The sequence below is a fragment of the Agelaius phoeniceus genome, chromosome 6, assembly GCF_051311805.1.
Source record: "Agelaius phoeniceus isolate bAgePho1 chromosome 6, bAgePho1.hap1, whole genome shotgun sequence".
Classification (NCBI taxonomy): domain Eukaryota; kingdom Metazoa; phylum Chordata; class Aves; order Passeriformes; family Icteridae; genus Agelaius; species Agelaius phoeniceus.
Window position 1 is genome coordinate 51,694,693 of NC_135270.1, and position 21,347 is coordinate 51,716,039.

At 39.7% G+C, this 21,347-nt stretch overlaps 2 protein-coding genes across 3 annotated transcripts in view; one reads left to right on the forward strand and one right to left on the reverse strand.

Annotated features, from left to right (window-relative positions):
- The window catches only part of SETD3 (SET domain containing 3, actin N3(tau)-histidine methyltransferase), a 61,509-nt gene extending 57,285 nt beyond the window's left edge, over window positions 1-4,224 (reverse strand). Inside the window, exon 1 of the mRNA XM_054635791.2 lies at window positions 4,090-4,224. Within this exon, the coding sequence (XP_054491766.2) occupies window positions 4,090-4,220 (131 nt within the window). The 5' untranslated portion in view covers window positions 4,221-4,224. The remainder of the gene's footprint in view (window positions 1-4,089) is intronic.
- Window positions 4,225-4,519: 295 nt separating this feature from the next.
- CCNK (cyclin K) lies at window positions 4,520-21,264 on the forward strand. 2 transcript variants are annotated; one of them, XM_054634480.2, is made up of 12 exons: window positions 4,523-4,669; window positions 5,301-5,408; window positions 6,426-6,692; window positions 7,673-7,754; window positions 8,340-8,471; window positions 9,274-9,379; window positions 9,524-9,581; window positions 11,337-11,506; window positions 12,421-12,704; window positions 16,686-16,719; window positions 17,775-17,849; window positions 19,939-21,264. In XM_054634480.2, exons 3-12 carry the CDS (start codon window positions 6,496-6,498, stop codon window positions 20,559-20,561), a joined length of 1,761 nt encoding a protein of 586 aa, XP_054490455.1. In that variant the 5' UTR covers window positions 4,523-4,669; window positions 5,301-5,408; window positions 6,426-6,495; the 3' UTR covers window positions 20,562-21,264. The 2 variants fall into 2 exon arrangements, with proteins under 2 accessions (XP_054490458.1, XP_054490455.1); XM_054634483.2 differs by lacking the exon at window positions 5,301-5,408 and having other exon boundaries at window positions 4,520-4,669.
- The last annotated feature ends 83 nt before the right edge of the window (window positions 21,265-21,347 follow it).

The following is a 21,347-nucleotide window of genomic DNA, read 5'->3' on the forward strand; positions in this document are numbered from 1 at the left end:
TTAGCCAATTCCTTCAGAGATATTGGGAATATACCCAGGAATAAGATAAACCAACTAATCTGTCATCCCCCAGTACATAACAGACTTTAACATCAGGCTCAGAAAATCCTGCTGAAAAGTAAAATTATATGTCTCAAGTTACAGTTACATTATATTTTGATTCCTAATAGGATATTAACAGCTACATTCTCAGAAACATGTCTTTCCCTTTATTTCTGCTTTATGTATTACCTACATCTGGCCAACTTCAGAGCCTGTAAACACCAGTGCTGGAGATAACACTGATCTCAAGCACAGTCATTCACACCTCTGCATGATGCAGCCCAGGTTAGATGTAGAGGTGGAAGCCTCCTGCAGTGACAGGTCTGCTGCTCTGGCCTGGTCACAGAACCCAGAACTGAAATAAAAGAATACAGCTCTAATTCTTCCTTATTTCAAAGAAAGAAAAAGGATTAACAGACTACCTGAACAGGATGGGAAGTGGTAAAGGAAGGGCAGGGATAGATGGAGCAACTGGAATAGTCATTTGTTAGAAGAGATGCAATCAAGAGGCAATGTAGGGCAGAGCAGCTAAAAACAGAAAAAGGGAGCAAAGAAGGTTAAAGCAGAGGAAGGGCAAGACCAAAAATGCAAAGCAATGTTAAAATACACTTGGGCATGAAGTCACCTCTTAACTGCTACAAACACAAGCCTAGCTCCAAATACACAAGACTAAGGCCAGACAACACTGATGGGCCATTTTTATGGAGCAATGAAGAACCCCAGCTGTACTTTTAGTTTTGAGAGGTTCTTTCTTATATTTTACATAACAGTCTAAGTTAAAAACATTATTAGTCATCTAAAGCCAAATCTAGGAAGCTGAAGTGTCTCTAACAAGTTCTTTGGCAAAGGATGGTCAGAATCCAATAATTCCCTTTACTATAAAAAGCTGTACCACCACAGGTGTACATGAGCACAAGCATAAAGTATTTGGAAAAGAGGAAAGACTGAACCACTGCTGTATGCACTGCACACATCTACTCTGCAAAGAACAAACTGCTAATCTCACTACAGTGTAAGGTTAAGGAAAGAATGATGGTGATAGTGGTGACTGTGATACTGGGAAGAAGCCAATCTATCAAGAATAATATCAAAAGAAGCTCCTAAAATTAGCTAAACATTTGGCTGATACACTTACAAAAAACACCAACTACAACAAATTTAGCTAATTGTTGAGAATCAAATTCCAAAAGACATTTATTCTTATAATTAGAATCCAAGAAAACATGTCTTGACAGTATTCTGATTACAGATGCTTGAGGTAGTATTAATCTACTGAAAAAAGGAAGTCCTGTCATTTTGACATTATCTCCCTCCCCACCCAGTTGAACCTAGCTAGATACTAAGCACAAGACTGCCTCATGCATTAAATATAAATTTCTGGTAAGAAATTATTAATTTGAAGGTAGCACAAAATGCTGAAAGGCAAAAAAAAAAAGTCTATATCCAACAGAACAGCTCAAAAAAAGTATGTATTTCTTAATTCACTTTTGTCAGCTTGCTCATTTTGAACTATTACATTATTTACCATAGGTTGGTCCCCATACCCCTTGACCTCCCATTACAGCTTTCTTAAACAGATGGAGTGCTTCTTCCTATCAACACCTGACAGATCTTTCTCAGGAAGACAGTTTACTATCTATGCACAGGAAACAAGCTCTTCACTCCCTTGCCTCTCTCTTGAATCAGATCCTCAGACAGCTATTTGAGCAGAAAAGAAAAAATACTCTTTGAAGAAAAGAAGCTGATAAACTCTACAAATTTACCAGCCCACTTTGTAATTTTATTTCTTAGCTTTAATTTTGTTCCTCCTGAAGACTCCCACAAACTTTCTTTTCCTAATTCCTTTAGAGCAGAATTAATTAAAAACCCTTATGTACTGTCTTTATCTGCAGGTTCCTAAATAATGTTCTTAATTTAGAAAATATTAACCTCACTTTATATGAAATAACTCCTAATTAAGAATAAAGCAAGCCACCCTGACTTCAACCATCAGTAGGGCAGACTTAACAGAACCACCACCCAGGCTTCCAAAAGGTTAAGCCACAGGCATCATGAGGTCTCATGCACTGAGCACTATGCCAGCCCACTAGAAAATATACAGATCCCTTAAGACCTCCAGTACCCTTAAAGTGCCTTTGTTTTTTTCAAAGAGCAACCACTGAAATACTCACTTGCTGAGAACTCTACACAATTTATCAAATTAACTACATAACCAGCACCACTATGATGAAGTATTACATAGATACAGTAGACATGTCTAAATAGATTTATTATAATGAAAACATCATCAAGATGTACACTTTTCCATACAGAGAAACATAATGCAGTCTATTTTTAATTTCTGTACCATACTGAAATCAGAATTCTATTTCAAGGCACATCTGACTTCAGCAACAGATCAGGCCATCTCTGGAAATAGTGATATATAGATTACAAATGATTTTGGGGCCTGTGGCATTTCTTCCCCCAACAGCCTAAATCTATTTCTCAGCACACAAAGTCAAGAATGTGTTTTCAACTCTACTGCAATATATACTTCAATCCCTGCTAAACATAACCGAAAACTTCACTAAGGCACAAGCCAGCAGGCTTGAATCTCTACCATATTAAGTTACTTAATTGAGCAAAAATATCAGGAAGCCACCCCCACCTTAGAGCCCATCATGCCTTTCCTTCCCACAACTTGTACACTGGCTTACTATTTTGTACCAGGAACCTGATAGTGGACATACAGAATGCCACAGTTGTTTTTTACTCACCGACAAAATACTTATGTTTCACTTGACAGTCATGGGATTACAACAACTGAAGGCAGAAAACACTTGCAAGACATTAAGCTAACATTGTAGCAATTTTCAAAGAACAGAGCTGTCACTTGAATGGACAGGTGCCTATATTACACGCTCCTAGAAGGGACAAAGACAATCTACTTTCAGCTTGATCTCAGGAGCAAGCTTAGGTTCCAAGGACAAGTCCACCCAGAAGAGCAGATAGCAAGCTTGGGGCAAGAGCAGATTTCAACCATGAGGGACAACTTCCAAAAGGAAGAACTGAGCTCATTCTGATAGCTGAATGTAGGCTAAAAAATCGCATGCCAAATTCAAAATTTAAGAACGGAAGGCAAAGCACAACCTCAGCTCAAGCAACTCTAGTCAAGTGTTGCTGGGTGAGGAAGAGGAGGAAGGGTTCATGGGACAGGCAGCTGTTGTAGCAGGGGGACATAGGGGAAGGCTGAAATAACGAGGCTGTTTCAGGAGTAACAACCCTGTCAATAAACAGTTTACGATTTATTCTAATTTTAACTCCCCCCCCTTTTTTTTCCTGCAAAGATTTAACCCCTCTGCTTAAGCAGAGGGGGTGAGAAAGGAAAGAAAGCAGAGAAGCAGAGCACTCTTCTCCAGCCAGAGGAGGGCTCTGAGGAGCCGCACACCCGCAGAGACGCCCCCGAGCCAGACCCCAAGAGCTGGGGGCATGGGAGGCTCCATGGCAAACTGAACTAGGAACAGGGAGCATTCAAGCCGTATCACATATTTAAAAAAACAAAAAAAATCAAAACCAAAAATAATCACATCATGAGGAAAGCAGTTTTAAGCCATTTGCTTTACTCTCGTTTCTATCAGCCTCTCGAGGGGGGATGGGGCAAGGGAGAACGCCAGTGCCGCCGCCTCGATCACCAGAAACCCGCGCAGGCCGGGCTGGAACGAACCCGCCCACGGCGGACCCGGGGGACGCGCCGGCCCCTTCAGCCGGGCAGCGGGACAGGGACAGGCCGGGGCGAGCCGCGACGGAGGCTGCGGCTCCCGGGGGAAGGAGGCCCGGCCCAGCCCCGCACCGGCCACGCGGGGGAAGGCAGGGGCGGCGAGGCCCGCGGAGCGCGCCCCGGGGCGGCGGGAGGGGGTGTCCGGAAAGAGCGGCGCCTCCGGCGGGGAAGGCGGCGGCGGCAGCAGAGCGGGGCGAGCCCACGCCGCGCGGAGGGTTGCGAAGAAGGGCCCGCGCCGGAGCGAGCGGCGGAGGCAGGGGAGGGGGCGCGGGCAGGCCCCGCCTTACCTCCCGGCAGCGGCCGCTCCTGCCTGGCCCGAGGGAGCGGCGCACCCGAGCCCGCGCCGGACGCCACTGCCCGCCGAGGGGAGGCGGCCGCTCCGCCCGGCCCCGCCCCCTCCTGCGCCCCCTGCCGCCATTGGCCGAGCGGCCGCCCGCCGGAAGGCCCCGCCCCTCCCGCGCCCGTGGCGGCCAATCCTTCGCGGCCGGCCTCAGAAAGGGCACGGCAGCGCGCCCATTGGCTGTCATTCAGTCCCTGTTGGCCCGCCTTCAGGTTTCTATTGGTCTCTGAGGTTCGCAATCTTCCCCTTTAGCGTTCCGATTGGTTCGCTCCCAGGGTACGCCGGCACGTCTGCTTCTTGCCGCGGCTCAGCAGCCGCTGACGAAGCCGGGATTGGGCGGGAGGCAGAAGGGGCGCCTCCGCTTCCCATTGGTCGGGCCTCCGTCTTCGCGCGCTACGCCCTTGCGACGTGATGACGCAGCGCGTGGACTGGCCTGGCTCCCAAGATGGCGGCGCGCAGGGTGCGGAGGCCGCGCTGTCGCTGAGAGGCCCCGCGCTCCGGTGCGGCTCCCGCTCCCCGCGAGCCCTGTGAGTGCGCGGGGCTCGCTCGGCCTGCCCGTCGGCGACAGCCGCCGCCTGGGGACGGGGGGAACGGAGCGGGGAGGCTGGGGCGGGGAGCGAGCGCCTCCCCGGGCACCGGCAGCCCCGTGCAGGACGGGCGGGCGGGTGTGAGAGGCGGTGTGAGCATCCCCGGCTGGGCTAGGGCTGCAGGGGCGGAGCCGCGGTCGGTGCGTTTGGCTCAGGTAAGGTATGGAAAAGCCGCGATCGAGCTCTGGAACTCTCTTCCACTTTCCTGGGGTGCGTAAAAAGGCAGGGAAAACTTGTTATTGTCGGGCGTTGCGGTGTGGATTGGCTTGTTTAAGATGGTTCATTGAAGATGTTTGCGGGTGATGATTTTAATTCCTGGTTCTGTATTCGGAAATGCGTTCGCTCCTTTATAGAAACAGATCGTGTCGCTTCAGGCGCTTTTAGTGTTAATTGGGTTTTAAGCGCTTTGGAAGTTAGAAAGTAAAATATCTCGTAAGGAAGAAGGATCGTTACAGTTATAAAAATTAGCACTTTTCTAGTAAATGTGATGGGAATGTGTGGTCGTGGCCTGGCGCGCTTTTTTTGATTCTGGAAATAGTTTTTAGTAGCCATTTACTTTTTCTTGTGGCAGAATTTAGATCTGTCTGTGACCGATACCACGAGTTGTGAAGGTGATTCCAAAACCACCGTGAGGCAAAGACAGTTTCCTTTATTCTGAAAAAGAGAAAACTTTTTGAAGGTGAGCGAGGTGCTGATTGTAGGCATCGTTCTGTGGCTGTTCGCGTGATCTTCCTTCCGTTTTCGGAAGGGAAACGTCTCGAAAAGTAATAGCTGATTTTAAGAGTTTTAAATTTTGGGTCTTCCTGTGACTGTCTTGCGTAGAGCGAATATATTGCATCATATGTTAATGACCGTGTGTTATGCAAACCTTTGCAGGTGACTGTAGTAATCTGTGAGTAGTATCTGTAGCTGGTTGAATTGGAGTAAGAGCAGGTTTGTGCCTGAAAGAAATAAAGGAAGCGAGTGCTCATTGTTTAAGCTGAGGCATGGCTGAATGTCTGTCATAATTCAAACACCAGAAAGGTGCCTGCAGAGCTTTGTGATCTGCATCTATGTACACCAAGTGCTGGTAAACACAGGCAAGTAGGAGACTCTTGGGGTGTATTCAGTTGCCTTGTTTGGGGGATGGTTTAGATGCTGCCTTACTCTAAACTTAATTGGTTGTCTCAATCTTGGTATGTGAAAGAACACTGATACATTTTTTTCTTTAAGTAATGCAAGTACAGATCACTTTACAAAGCTTCTGCCAAGTGGTTGCTGCTTGGGGTATCCCTGGGAGCAGGCAGGTATTTAAGGCTCACCTCACCAGGGCCTTTCCTAGTTACCATTAGCTAATCCCCCCAGCTTTCCAAATCTCTCTACAGCCATCACTGAACTGTTTTTTCCTAGTTTTATTGACAAAGTAGATAGAAGTTGTCCTACTAAGAAATAGCAGATATTGTTGGAGATGTATTCTTGAAGTCTCCTTATTAAACAGATAATAGCAAGGATAAAACTTAAGGCTTTTTCTTTGATTGTATTTGCAATATAGAGGGAGGCTGAAGGCAAAGTTCTTTATTCCTTGTCTTTGAGCATAGGAAAAAGTTCTTTCCAACAGGCAAGGCTAAGCACTAGTCTTCTTTACTCCTCTTTGAGCAGGAACTGGAGAAGACAGTTCTCTCTATTTTTAAAGAATTCCTTTTTTCTTTTCTTCAAGGTCCTGAAGTGACTCTCTGAAGACTTTGTTTTTGAAAATTTAAACAGCAAAGACAATTCTGTTTTAATAAATGAAGGAGAATAAAGAAAATTCCAGCCCTTCTGTAAACTTGGCAAACCTGGACCATACAAAGCCATGCTGGTACTGGGATAAGAAAGATTTGGCACACACACCATCACAGCTTGAAGGGCTTGATCCAGCTACAGAGGCACGATACCGCAGGGAAGGGGCCAGATTCATATTCGACGTGGGAACACGTTTAGGGCTGTATCCTTTACACTCATGTTGGTGTGAAATGTCTTTATGAATAGTGAGTTTTCAGAATGAAATATACAACAAATGTGATATACTCAGCTGTTCAGATGTTTAATTGCTAATCAAAAATATATTTGTGTTGAAGTACCTTTTGATGTAATGTGTTCCTACACAATTTCTATCCGAGGTTCCAATTTGGAAGTAAGATGATATAAACTTTCCAATTAAGAGTAACTTCTGTAAGTTATGAAACTGTTTCAGTATATGAATCTATACGACTTCTCAAATATTGAATTTTTCCCCCAGCTTTCTAGATTGTGCCTTTGAGGCTTCTAACCTCTGCCTGCCCAGTCTTGGTCCTTGGGGGCTGTTTTTTTGTTTCATTGGTTTGGGATTTATAGCTGGGTATAAGTTCTCCAGACTGTCCCACTCCCTCATAGACAGCCACTTAAATTTTCTGCTTCCTATATTCCTGTGCTTCCTTTAATCTCCTTAGTTCTTTCTTTAATAAAGCATGGTGAAGACAAAATTGTTACTTGTCTTGAAGTGAAGAATACAGAGCATGTTCAGATTTTATTTGCATTTGTAGGTGTGAATAGCAACTTTCCTCCAGGCCAGCACTTGAATGAGAAGTGATAATTGCTCTGTTCCTTCGTGTACCTACTGCTGCTGGATTTGACCTTCTCTGAGGCATGGTGAAACCTAGGGGTGACCTTATGTTCATCCTCTTGTAACTACAGTCAGGACTTTGCACATTTAAAACAAATGCTTTAGATATCAGCTGCATCTGGGCCTGATCACAGTATTTACACAGCTTTAAGGGCTTTTGTGGCTTTTTTTTTTCCTAAAGCTCCTGTTTTACTTGCAGTGTTTTCTAACTGGTCACTGAACAGCCAGTTACTTGAAGTACTTGATAAAGCAGAATCCATTGTGCATGTTTGGTTGTATATTTGTTTTATGTGCTGTTTGAAAGTCCTTGATCTGCACCACAGACATTATGACACTCTAGCAACCGGAATAATTTATTTCCATCGGTTTTATATGTTTCATTCCTTCAAACAGTTCCCAAGATATGTAAGTATTTAGGATACTGATGACTTAATTTAATGATTGCACTAGGCAGGGACTATTTGAAATGGTGATTAGTCACTGGGGTACTACAATTGCTGTTCACTGCAGAAAGATGGAAAATTGGCATTTTTTCTTTTAATTATTGCAGCCTAAAGTTCGTTGTACTTACCTGTTTACACATTTCTGTTTATGCTCAGACATGTATTGACATTGCAGTTATGACTTGCTGATATTGTTCTTTAGGAGTAGCAGCTGTAATGCTGGCATTCTATATTAGCTGAAAGAAAAAAAGAAGTGTAATACAGTTTTAAAACTGCTTGAGCGACAACATTGAACCAGGACAAATTGTGCTTTGGGTTTCTGACCTTGAAATAAAATTGCATAAAATAGATACACTCCAAATTCTGTGTAGTTCCTCTGAAAAAATAAAAGTTTAACACTATATTAAAATAGAAATTAGTATGCTCATTAAGTCTTTACTGGGAGATTTCTACAGTACTGTTAATGGAAATTGACAGTGCTTTCATGCTACACTGTATTGCATATCTACATGCAGACCACTTTTTGAAAGTACTTGCCTTTTTTTAGGTGACAGGAGCCTGCTGTCTCTTCCTAGCAGGAAAGGTTGAAGAAACACCCAAGAAATGTAAAGACATAATTAAAACAGCTCGTAGCTTGCTAAATGATGTACAGTTTGGGCAGTTTGGAGATGACCCAAAGGTAAAAATACTCATGTTGAAATTGATTTCATCCTGTTGTACTGTAGTAAAGTGACACACACTCAATAGAGCTTTGACTGATTTTCAGTTGTTCTAAATTAAATTAGATGTTCAGCATGCACTTATTGCTCTTCTGGGTAATGTGGTTGGTAGCTATGAAAGTAATTCTTCCTAATAAAAGTAGCTTTGGGAGCTTACTGGAATAGTTGTTTTCATTAAAAGTTTGCATTTTATTTCATGTAAATTTTGATATTATTTTGCAAATTAAAGTTAATTTGAGTCATTTCAGCCAGAGTAAGAAGTGTTACCAAGACATAAATCACCTGAATGGGATTTTAGGAAGTAGTTAATAGTGAATCTTAAATAAGAGAACTAGATCTCAAAATATTGAGAAGTTTCTTGTTTACAGCATTGACTTAGCAAAACTATGCTTCTCTTAAAATTTGTTTATTTTAAATAGCAGAAGGACTTGAAACTTTTGAGTGAAATGTGGTAGATCTTATATTTTCGTTGTGATTGTGTATCTGGCAATTTCATGCTGTGTCTAGTTCAGTTCATTCTTCTGCAGAGGAATAGGGATTTTAAACATCACATCCCCTGTCCTCACGCAAATAAATGTGAGGAAAAGGTATAAGAAAAGGTATCTGAGTTTAAAATAATATTGTAAGTTGGAGAGCTTTCTGTTCTCCTTGGAGACAAACATGGCTGCCTGGAGGTGCTGTGAAGTCATGCCCTGTACTAGCATAAAGTATTTTTGAGTGAAAGAAGAAATAATACTGTGGTTACCTTGTAACTCTCTATAGGAAGAAGTGATGGTACTTGAAAGAATCTTACTACAAACAATAAAGTTTGATTTGCAAGTGGAACATCCATACCAATTTCTTCTCAAGTATGCCAAACAGCTCAAAGGTAAAATATTGGCAGGGTGAGCAAGTAATGCCTGTTATTGATATATTGATAGAACTTAATATATTAACAGTGCAAGAATATTCTACTTCCAGCTGTTTGTCCCTCCTAATTTTATGTCCTAATTTTTTTCTGATTGTTTTTCAGGAGACAAAAACAAAATTCAAAAACTGGTTCAAATGGCATGGACATTTGTCAATGACAGGTAGGAAACATTCTGAAAGTGAAATAGTTACTGTTGCTTACATTGTTCTGGTATTGGATATTTTTTTGACAAATACTCAAATTTTTTTTTCTGCTTGTTACATGTTTTCTTGGTTCTTCAGTTTTTCTTTCCATCATTACCAGTTCCATTGAGCACAGAATCTGAAATTAGTATGAAGTGGACCAGTAAGATCTCTGCAGTGCTGTGGCACTAATTTAGTGCTGCATTAAAAAGAAACTTACTGTTTGAAAGAGCCAAACCAAATTCTTAATCTCCAGGATAAAAACCAGCTTCTTGCCAAATCTGTGATATATTGTACATACTGAAAAAAATAAGTCACTTCTCAATTCCATTAATGTATTTTTAATGTGATATTTTGGTAATAGTGAAGTAGCCATTAAATTCACTGAGGAATACAGTTTTTAGCACTGGATTTACAATTTCTTGAATAATGAACTTGTAAGAATGACATCAATTAATGGGAGTGCATGCAAAAGCATTTCTCATGTGGTATTGGAAAAAAAACAAAACAACTTGACACACTTTAGTCTTGTTCAGGAGGATTCTACAGAGCTGGGCAAGTTAATTTATTAAGGACTTGAATATTACTTTGTGTTTCCATAGCAAACCCTTCAGAAAATGTGTAAGTGGTCTGACTGTCCAGAAATTGTGAATACATGGCTTTCAGTCATGCCTACAGCAGTAGAACATCATGAAAAAGAGGTGTATTTTTAATCATATGCCTGATTTGCATTAGCCCTGTGTGGGTTCAGATTTTGTAAACTCTCCAAATTATTTTGACCAAAATTAATGGGGATCTCAAGAGATGTTTACTTCAGCTGCTCTCAGTCTTACAGGTAGAACAAAATTATGGCATAACTGTCACTGTTTAGCCTGTCAAAGTACTGTAATTTATCCATCAAAGTTTGGACACCATTGTACTTGGAATTAGGTAGTGTTTAATATTTAAAAACCTAACAATTAAAATGCACTTAAGGAAAACACTTGCATGAAGTTGGAGGGGTTGTTTCAAGTCATGCATAATAATTACCTCTGTTCTGAGGAGGCTATATTGTGCTTAGTTAATAATCACCATGTTAGAAGTTTACTTTGTTTGGAAAATAATTCAGTGCTTTGCACTACAGGCCCTTAGAAGAAAGGGTTCTGTTCTTATACAGCCATAGTGAATTCATGGAAATTCAGCTGGCTGGCTGGCTTTAAAATTCTGTAAACAGTTTATATGCTACTGAATCTATGGAGAAAATAGAGAAAAAATATTTCATCATTTAAAATTGATATCAAGAAACAGCAATTGATTGTGACAGAAACTTAGTTAATATCAATAATACCAATAACATCAATTGTTTTAGCATTAGCTTTAACAAAGGCTATTCAAGAGATAACTTTTATATGTTGATCTAAAACTTGTGTTGTGCTTGACAAGCTGCTTTACAAATTCTTGTTGGCTGTTCTGTGGGGTTTTGGGGGTTTTTTAGTATTTGTTTACATTTTATTGACAAGCATTTTAGAAGCTCTAAAGTCTGATTTGAGACCTGATTTCATGACCATGGTAGTCCAGAAATTAGTTTTGTAAACTCTTTTGTTTAACAAGGCACTTAATTAAAATTGCCTGAGAAGTTAGAATTGTGGTGGGATTTTATACCCTGTTAATTATATCTGCTGTACATTAAAGTGCACTTGGACAATCAGGTCATCTCCAAGGTTGTGTTTTGCTTGGTGCATTTTCTGTTGCAGCCTCTGCACTACCCTGTCCCTGCAGTGGGAGCCTGAGATCATCGCTGTTGCAGTCATGTACTTAGCAGGACGTTTGTGTAAGTTTGAAATACAGGAATGGACATCCAAACCAATGTACAGGCGATGGTGGGAGCAGTTTGTCCAAGATGTTCCTGTTGATGTTTTGGAAGGTATGAAAACCATTTCCCACAATATTTCTTGTAACTGTGTGGCCTAGGTCATAAGTAAATGCAAATAGCTTTTTATCTAGGTTTCAGTCAAAATAATCTTGTGTCAAGTATGTAACTCAGGTTGTATGTGCTGTGCCTTAATCAGGTTTAAAATTGAACTAGCTTAGCTTAGAAGCATATTTAATCATCATGATTAGTCTTTTGTTCAATGTTTGCTTTACAGTTTTTTTTAGTTTATAACACATCTAATTAGCCAGAATTGTCATGATGTGTTTTCTATTTTTTTAAATGATTATCTACTCCCCATTTTAAATAAGTGTTTCTACAAACTCTGGAACTAATGGAGCCTGATTCCCAGCAGTTTTCCCATTGATAATTGTTCTCTTTGACCAAATTATGCTAGTATAGAAGGTTTTTTGTCACATAACATGAATGAACAGATTATGGGCATCCTTTACCTCCTAACATGTTGGAAGAAGAATTTAGTACTAGTGCTTTGCTTAGTTTCCTAAAACTTCTTTGGCCTAACAAGACATATATGTTTTAACATATAATCTTCCACTTGCTTTCTTGCTGTATTACTGTTCTGGGAGTGTGGTTACCTGGCTCTCCAGGCACACAGTAATGACAAACAGTGTGTTATTACCAAGACACTGTGTTCTCCTTCTGAAAGGTGTGCTTATACATGTACATATTGCTGAGGATAGGCAGAAGAAACACAGAAATGCAAGTGTAAGTTGAAAATTAATCTGCTTTTAAAAAGTTATTTCATTCATTATTATGATGAGTAATATTTGCAATTAACTTTTCCAAAATTGATGTCCAGTAAAAATCAGAGTTGATAATTGTGTTAAATATACACTTGTACATTATAAGGTTGTAATACTTTGGAATTTTCTTTCTTTATTATAAAGATATCTGCCATCAGATCCTGGATCTGTACTCCCAGGGAAAACAGCAAATGCCTCATCATACTCCTCATCAGTTGCAGCAGCCACCATCTCTTCAGTCTACACCCCAGGCACCTACAGTACAGCAGTCACAGCAATCCCAGAGTTCAGAGCAATCCCAGACCCAGCAGCAAAAAGAGTCTCAGCAGTCAGCACAGCAACAGCAGCAGCAGCAGCAAACACAAGCACAGCAATCTAAAAAGCCCTCTCCCCAGTCAAGTCCTCCTAGACAGATTAAAAGACCAGCAGTAAGTTGAACTTTACCTTGCAATTTATTTTCAGGCTGATCTGATGCCCATTTGATTTAAAGCCAACAATGTGCAGAAGACTTGTGTTTGCTTTAAGAATGAGCCTTGTAATTAATTTTATGTGATTGATTTTCCTTGTTTATATGGCAGCTTTGTTAATGCCAAACAGCCTTTACAGTTCTGTGACATTCTTATTCCACTTCAGCCAAAAGCCATGGAGAGGCTTTGCAGTCAACATGAGCTGTTCAGGTTCTCAGTGCTTGTGGTTCTGGACTATCAAACTTCATTGTTTTGTCTATTAAGCAGGTTTAATTTAGGGAGGGTTTCTTGTGCTGTACTGGAATGCAGAGATGTGCACAATGCTGATGAAGACATTTTTTGACTCTGATTACTAATATTAAGAGAACAGTGACTTCTAAAGTCATGTCAAAATTCTTGAAAGAAAAGTATTTTAAAATAATCTTTTAACAGTTTCAGCCTATTTATCATCAGATTTTATAGCCTCACTTTGTCCATAATATCACATCATAATTGAAAATAAGAAGCTACATTAGCAGTTGGATAGTGTCACAAGTAGTAGTCTGAGCACTTTTCAACAGCCATCAAGCTCAAATGAAGCTTTCAGATTTTAATGTATATTTCTGTTTTGGTTTTTTTTTTCCACTTGTAAGTTTAAAAAAAAGTGTTACCCAAGTCTTCTTTTGCGTGTACTTAGCAACAGGAGTGTTTTCAGCAGTACAGTCTTTGGAACAAGTCCATTTAGGTTGTAAATTTTGTTCTAACTTTTGCTCCAACTTGCAATTAATGCGTGCCCAAACTAGAGAACAGACATCAGAGGAAAAAAACCAAAACAACAAGCCAAAAAAAAAAAACCAAACTAAAAACTTGGAGTAAGCAGCAAATATTGGAATGAAGTGGAAATGAAAATGAAAAAGTACAGCATCTTCCTGATGGCAGACTCCCAAAAAAGACAAAAATATGACTCTGTAAAACATTGGTCTTGTAAGTGCAGCATAGAGCTTACTAGAGGAAAAGACCTGCTCTGAAATTTTTAGGTGTTGCACTGAACTTTAGCATTGTTCAGGATATTATTAATTAGCTTATAAACTGTGAGAGTTCTTTATAGGTATTATGTATTTCTTCTGCTTTTTACTTCATACTTTTTATGCCATCAGCACAAATTCTGCTTGAGTTGTCAGACCTGTAGGATCTCTTAACAATTTTTCTTCAACAAAAATGCCTGGGACACTTTGGCACATCAGAAACTGCTAATAACAATTTTGTTTTTCCTATGTGTGCCATGTGAGTTGTTACAAATGCTTGTTCATTCCTGTAATTCAGGATCATTCAGCATCTACCATTACAGTACTACTGATTTTGCCCCATCCCATATGTTAATGAAGTATCTTGTGGAAAAAAGTGATGCTTTTGTATGGATAGTATCTATTGTTCTTAAACAGTCACCTCTGGTCAAGCCATCAGTGAAACTTGTCTTTTCCTGAAATTAGTTTGAGGTCCATCAATGAATAATCAGGAAAAAAATACTAGATACACTGTAAGCAGCCACAACAAATAAAAAGCAAAGGGTGTTTCAAAACTCAAAGGAGTTTTGTAGGAATACAGCACAAGCAGCATGAATTTGAGAAAATTAAATGTGGTGATCCAAAATTGTTCTTTATCCAGAAAGCAGTCTGGGGGAATAAGATGTGTGGTGATTGAAAGATTTACTTGGTGCTTCTAGAATGTTCTTGAGTTAGATGTACTATAAACCTTACTTAAAATCTTTGCCTGCTTCTATAAATAGGGCTTTGCATGACTTCTCCTTTGGTTTGTGCAGAACAGAAATGCACTTTGTTCCTGGGGCCAGATTTTCAATTTACATGAACTCTTATGACTCCCATTACCTTCTACTGAGCCAAGATGCTTTCAAGCAGCTGAGGCATTGGCCCATGACTTACAGACCCATATCAGATGTCTAAAGCATCTGCACATCCTCTGCATCTCCAGTGGTGAAGAATGCTTGAATTTTCAGTTAATTTCACTAAAAATATACTGGTGAATCATTAGATGTAAATAGTGTTTTCATTTGGATTAAACTAGAAATTGTTGTGGGGACAATTTTATTGTTCATAGAAACAGCAGTAAAGGAGCAGTTCCATTGTGTAGGTTCAGCTGAAAGTATTAAATATGCACCAGCCTGACAGTAGATAATGTTGATAATTTATTATTGTTCATTATGACCCTCAGGTGTTCTGGCTGGGGCAGTACAAACTACAGTGCAGTAGAATGACCAAATAAATGCTCATCTCTATTTTAGCAATTGCTGTTGTTGGAGAATTGTGGCTGCTTGACTCTTTTTTTTTTTTTCTTTAGCATAAATGCAGTTTAAATTGATATTTGTTTTTTCTGTCATGAGTTATTTTGCTCCAGTTTCTTGTTCTACTGTAATGTTGTACCTTGATGTTGTTTTTTGAATATTGCTCTATATTAACAAGTGTACAGTAATTGAATTGCTTGTCACCTGAAGTGATCAACTGACTTCACAAAGTAAGTGATTTTTGGAAAATGTTCCAACAAGTAGTGATTTGCTTCTATTTGAAAGTGCAGGGAGAGCTGATGCAGTTTTACAGGCATGGAATTTATTGCTAGAAAGTCAAGAAAAGACCATTGAAGTAAAATGAAGGCAACAGATGAGTCCATGAGAGTCACTAAAAAAAGAACTGTGTGGGTTTGAAATGGTAAGATAAAGATTGTCCTTAAAAAGCAGGAAAGCAGCTGGATGGTGTCTGGAAAATTGAAATTACTATCAAAGGAATACAAGAATGAGGTTGCCTCAAGCAGGCAAAAATTAGACACCAAAAATTCTGAGAATACCCATAAGAATTAAGGAAAAGTACTGTTCAAGTTGGATTGAAGTGTGCTGTGGAAAGTGGAATGAAGGAAACAGAACAATTTGTGCAGGTAAAGCTACTAGAGATAAACATCCCTTAAAAAACCATTTTCACTGAAAAGACAGAGAAGCTATGTACTGTACCCCTCTGACCTTCCTCATTCAGTCTAAATATTGTTGTACTTAAAATTTCAGTTAAGTTCTCCGCTTTTCTCAGAAACCATCAAGTAGTCATCTCAGTGGGACAGTGTAATCTAAGATTTTTTTATTCCTTTTATCTGTGGTTGTTTCATAAAACTGCAATGAAAGAACAACCAACAAAACAATAAAAAACCCAACCAAAAACTTGTGATTGGAAGGATGATGTGAGGGTTTGTGGGTTTTGTTCAGTGGGCATACATTTTTTTCCTGGCATAACATTAGGATTTTATACAATGCTTTCCATCTGAAGGCTTCTGAAATGTTTTATGCTGTGCAACACTTTCACTGCCCTCCTGTCCTGGTAAATAAAGCATAAGAGCCTGAAGTGATTTTGGCAAAGGTTGAGTGACAGGTCAAGGCAGAATTGGGAACAGAGGCCAAGCCTCTTGTTTTCAGCTCAGTGAGCAGTGAACCGGACCATGATGTATGTGCAGTGGATGATAAATACATGAAATGAGATTTAATACTCAGCAGTGGGAACTGCAGGAAATGCTGCATATAAAATACCTGCTATTTTTCCAGTCTTTTCATTCTGCTAGTTAAGCTGGGCTTTCCAAGTGTGATTTGACTTAGTCTGTCTTGCATTTGTCATAAGAAACTATAGAAGCATTAGGTTGGAAAAGATCTTAAAGATCATCAACTCTGATCATTAATGCAGCAGTGTCAAGTCTGCCACTAAACCATGTTCCCAAGTGCCACATGCACACATCATTCGAATGTTCCAATGCTTGACCACCCTTTCCATGAAGAAATTTTACCTCATATCCAATCTAAACCTCCCTTGGCACAACTTGAGGCCAATTCTTCTTGTCCTGTCACTTTTTACCTGGGAGAAAAGACTGACTGCAATGGTGTTATTCTTATATTTTTTTTCTTTTATTTTCAAACAGGCTGTATCTCCAAAAGAAGAAACAAAGGCAGTAGGTAAATATTAATATTCTATTCATGTTGCTTCCATTTTACTGTTTAAACCAGAATAAGTAATTTGCTGACATGCACTTAGTTTGTCTGCTTACAGGCTTGGCATTTCTAAACTATTTTGATCCTGCTAAAGTACCTTAAATATATACAATAACTGTTTTTAAAATGTTCCTAACTACAAAACTTAAAATAAATTGAGTATAACTGTTGCCCAAAGAGTTCCTTAATAGAGTCAATTTGGTAGAAAATCTTGCTAAACTAGTCAACTCTCAATGTATAACTCCATGCATCATTTGGGAATAGTTCCTCAGCAAGCTGTGAGGCCCTGAAGTGACTGAAGGTACCATGTCATTAAATAGCTGCACTAACAGTAAGTGGTTGGTAATCAGTGATGTTTGTAATTGGTTGTTGGCATGGCTGCCACTAAAAGGCATTTTGTGTCAATAGTGTATTGAAAGAAATGCATACTCACTGCAGTGATCATACCTGGTTATTTTGTTTATTTGGGGGTTTTTCTTTGCTTTGCTGGTTTGGAACAAAGTGGTTCAGAATCCTAGGATGTACTTCTTAAGGAAGCCTGGCACTTATTCCCCTGTAGCTCTGCAGATAGACTCCAGACAGCTGTCTCTTCTTCCTCCTCTCCCTGTCCAATCACTGTTTTGTTTGGTTCATGACACACATTTCCCTGGCTGAGCAAAGGTCAGCTTCTTCTGAAAGCTGTTCCAACTACTTACAAGTTAAAGTTTTGGGCTAGAAAGCATACACTTGCTCATCTTCACTTACATACCATTATTGGGAGTTTGTCTCTAGTTAAAAAGTCACTTGAACTTTTAGGCATATGTTCTTTTGGAAGACTTGTGTGTGATACTTGATGCCACTTAATTTATGCAAAGGTGTTGATTTTAGTGTTCTTTATTAAACATACCTAGTAAATAGGATTTCCACTGTACTTTTGCATAGTGTAATGTTATATGATAATCATTATCATGAGAGCAGAGTTGGAATTTGGAAAATATTGCAGAGCAATAACCAATCACAAATTGACAAATGTTTTTTAGAACCACCACCACCATCTAAAATTCCTAAAATTGAAACTTCACATCCACCAATACCTCCTGCACATCCACCTCCAGGTAAACTTTTATTTTCTTAAAAACATTTCTTCTTGTTAACTTCCTTGCTATTCATTCAGGTGGGGGCAGGGGTTTGTTGCCTGTTGATTAATCTGCTTGGCAAGTAAAATACAAGGTTGATAAGCTCTAGAGGGAATTTCGTCACAGGCTTTTCCAGACAGAACTAAAAAACTTACAATGGAAACAAGACTATACTAGGTGGATAAAGGCAAAACAAAGCTGCATCAGTTAAAGGCCTAGAAGATGAAAACTAATTGTTAATAGCAGGCTAAAAGGGACTTCTTGATCTCAAAATGATAATAGATGCCACATTGGATTACTAGAGCAGCCTTCAGCTATCCTATAGAAGTTTCCCATGTTATATCTGTTGTACAGGAATTCTGCAGGTGTGCAACTTCCAAACAATAATACAAAAAATACCAAAAAAAAACCCACCACAGGGGGATGCTTTCTTTGCTTTCTTTGCTGTACCTAAAAAGAGGATTTTTTTCTGTCAGGGAACACTAATACCACACACGTGCTGTATGTTTGCAAAATAAACTGTACTGTTGTAAAAATGTGCTTCCAGCACCTTGATGCATTAGCTGTCTTCCAGTGACCCTTAAATATGACATAAATATTTCACTGCCCATAGTCCATAATGTAATTGTAAGATGGCAGCTTCTAAAGAGAACTAGGAGAGAGAAAAGCAGTGCTCTGAAATATAGTAGGACAATTTTTCTCATTTGTTAAAATCTAATTAAGAATGAAGTTTTTCCAAATACCATTATTCCTTCAGTTGCTAAATCTTGAATGCACATCTTGCATCCAGAATGGTTCTGAAAGTGAGGAAATTATTGCCTGCTACAATTTAGGAGCTTGAGGTCACTGAAATCAGGAGTACCACAGCCAGCATGCCCACCTTGTGTGATTTAATTATGTGGCTTTCCTAGGGGGCATTTTTGCTGTTAAAATCCTACTTAGGCAGGTAATGGATTTATTTCCCTTGTTACCTGAAATTTTCCTCTTTGTTTATACAAGGATGTAATTGTACAAGCACTGAAACATTATCAAAATAAAGGGCAGCTCTGTGGAAAAGTCAGGTGAAAACAAAGAATGCATCTTGACCAAGTGAACTAGGAGGAGGATTCATCTCCAATTCTGTTTGACAGTGACAGTGTAGTATACCACTGGAAATGACTGCCCTGCATGTGTTTCTAAATAGCTTTTCTTATTGAACAATGTTGTAGATGCTCATATATACAAGCAACATCTTTTTTGTTGGTTGTTCTAATAATCTCTCTGACCATACAGAGAGGTTGCCATTAGGTTAGTAATCCTAGTGGTATTACTTACTTTACAATGTCTGCATTAAGAGGGGAAAACAAACAATTCTTATTTAAAGAGAAGACTGCTTAAAGCATCTTCTTTCCAAAGTGCCTAATTATAATTCTGTAAAATGCTGACATTTTTATGAACTTCTCCAGAGTGTCAGGTACTAAGTTCACTGCAATTAATCAGTGGGCAAAGCTGATCAGATTTCATGTCCTTCTTACTTACCCTTTGGTTTTCTTTTTCTCTTTCTTTGGTAAACAGGTTTAGAACTGAGCGTTAAAGACTTGAGACTTTGGCCTGTGTTCTCAAATAATGTTTCCCAATATGGGAGGCAGGTGAAGTGCAGAGGGTAATCCCAGGCCACCTCCTGGACTACCCAAGAGGTAGAAAGGAGGCCTGAACTAAAGAAGGTGAAAGCACTGAACTAAAGATTTTTGGTATCATGAATCCTATGACTTTTTAATCCACTAGTTGTGATTCCATCCATCCAGTGTGTTAATTCTGCTGATTGTACAACAATATTTAAATTATAAAAAATAGTAATAAGAAAGATGAATTTAACTTCTAGAATGGGAAAAGCCGACCTTGAAGCTTTGATAGGCAGCTTAGTTGGTTTTTAGTGACCTGAAATGGTCTGACTGGATACCATATGGCATTCAGAGACTTAGAAAATTGAGTTCTCTTTTGCTAATTTAACTGGAGGAAAAATATGAAGTATTCAGAAGCTGTTCTTGCCACTATCCTTCAAAAAAATAAATTAAATTTTCTTTTCCAGAGCGCAAGCCTCCTTTGACAACAGCGGTTTCGATGGGAGAACCAGAGCAATCTACTACTGTGGACTCAGTAGATGTGCCAAAGGTCCAGATTCCTCCTCCTGCTCATCCTGCCCCAGTGCATCAACCTCCCCCTCTGCCACATCGTCCCCCACCCCCACCCCCCACCAGTTACATTACAGGGATGTCTACTACAAATTCCTACATGTCAGGGGAGGGTTATCAGAGTCTCCAGTCAATGATGAAGACAGAAGGACCAACATACGGAGCTTTACCGCCGGCCTATGGACCACCAGCTCATCTACCATATCATCCTCATGTCTACCCTCCCAACCCTCCACCACCAGTTCCACCTCCCCCCCCTGCTTCTTTCCCCCCACCCAATATTCCACCTCCTACTCCCGGATATCCTCCTCCACCTACATACAACCCCAATTTCCCACCTCCAAGACTGCCTCCAACTCATGCAGTGCCACCTCATCCACCTCCAGGGCTGGGAATGCCCCCAGCTAGTTACCCCCCTCCTACTGTTCCCCCAGGTGGACAGCCACCTGTACCACCTCCAATTCCACCACCTGGTATGCCACCTGTAGCAGGACTTGGACGTGCTACCTGGATGAGATAGCATGAGGTCATTTGCACGAATATACCTTTATGTTGATTAGGCAGGAGTAGATAGCCAAAACCTACATTGTAAAGATGAAAAGGAGGGTAATCTGTATAATTTAGATGAAGAAATGAGATTAAATGAAAATTTAGCTGATCTGTTTGCAGTATGGTTTATGGTGAGTTATATAGGCTTCTAGATTTTAATCAGCTTTGCAGTATCTATTCTAACTTTATACATTTGACTTAAGTTTAAATTGTCGTGACTTATTCCAGCACTGGATTACTTTGTACTAGCAAAACCAGCCATATTGGCTCAATTATATCAGTAAGAAGAAAATTTCCTTCTAGAAATCAGTGCCTATTTTTAAGTATCAAAATAGCCAGATACTATGATATTTGATCTATAATAAGAAACTTCATTTTTAACAGTAAGTAAACCAACACGATGTCAAGCATAAAAGCTGCTTTATTTAAGAGAGATTCTGAATGCTAGCTGACTGGAATAATTTTGAGGTGTTTGCCTTGCTGATAGTTTTGGTTTGGAATGTACTGGTATCTTAAAATATTGTATGTTTACACCTATTTGCAAATTCCTGTACATAATATATATATTTTCTAAGTGTGAAAGTCTGAATGTAACAGCCTACTGTGATGTACATCATAGTTATAAATGGGACTACTTTGTTCACTCTACCCAAATAAAATTGGTTCTGAATTTAGTGGCTTTCCAGGTTTTTCATATTAGTTCAGAGGTCATAGCTATGGTTACTCCACGATACTTACTCCAAGGTATTTCAGCAGT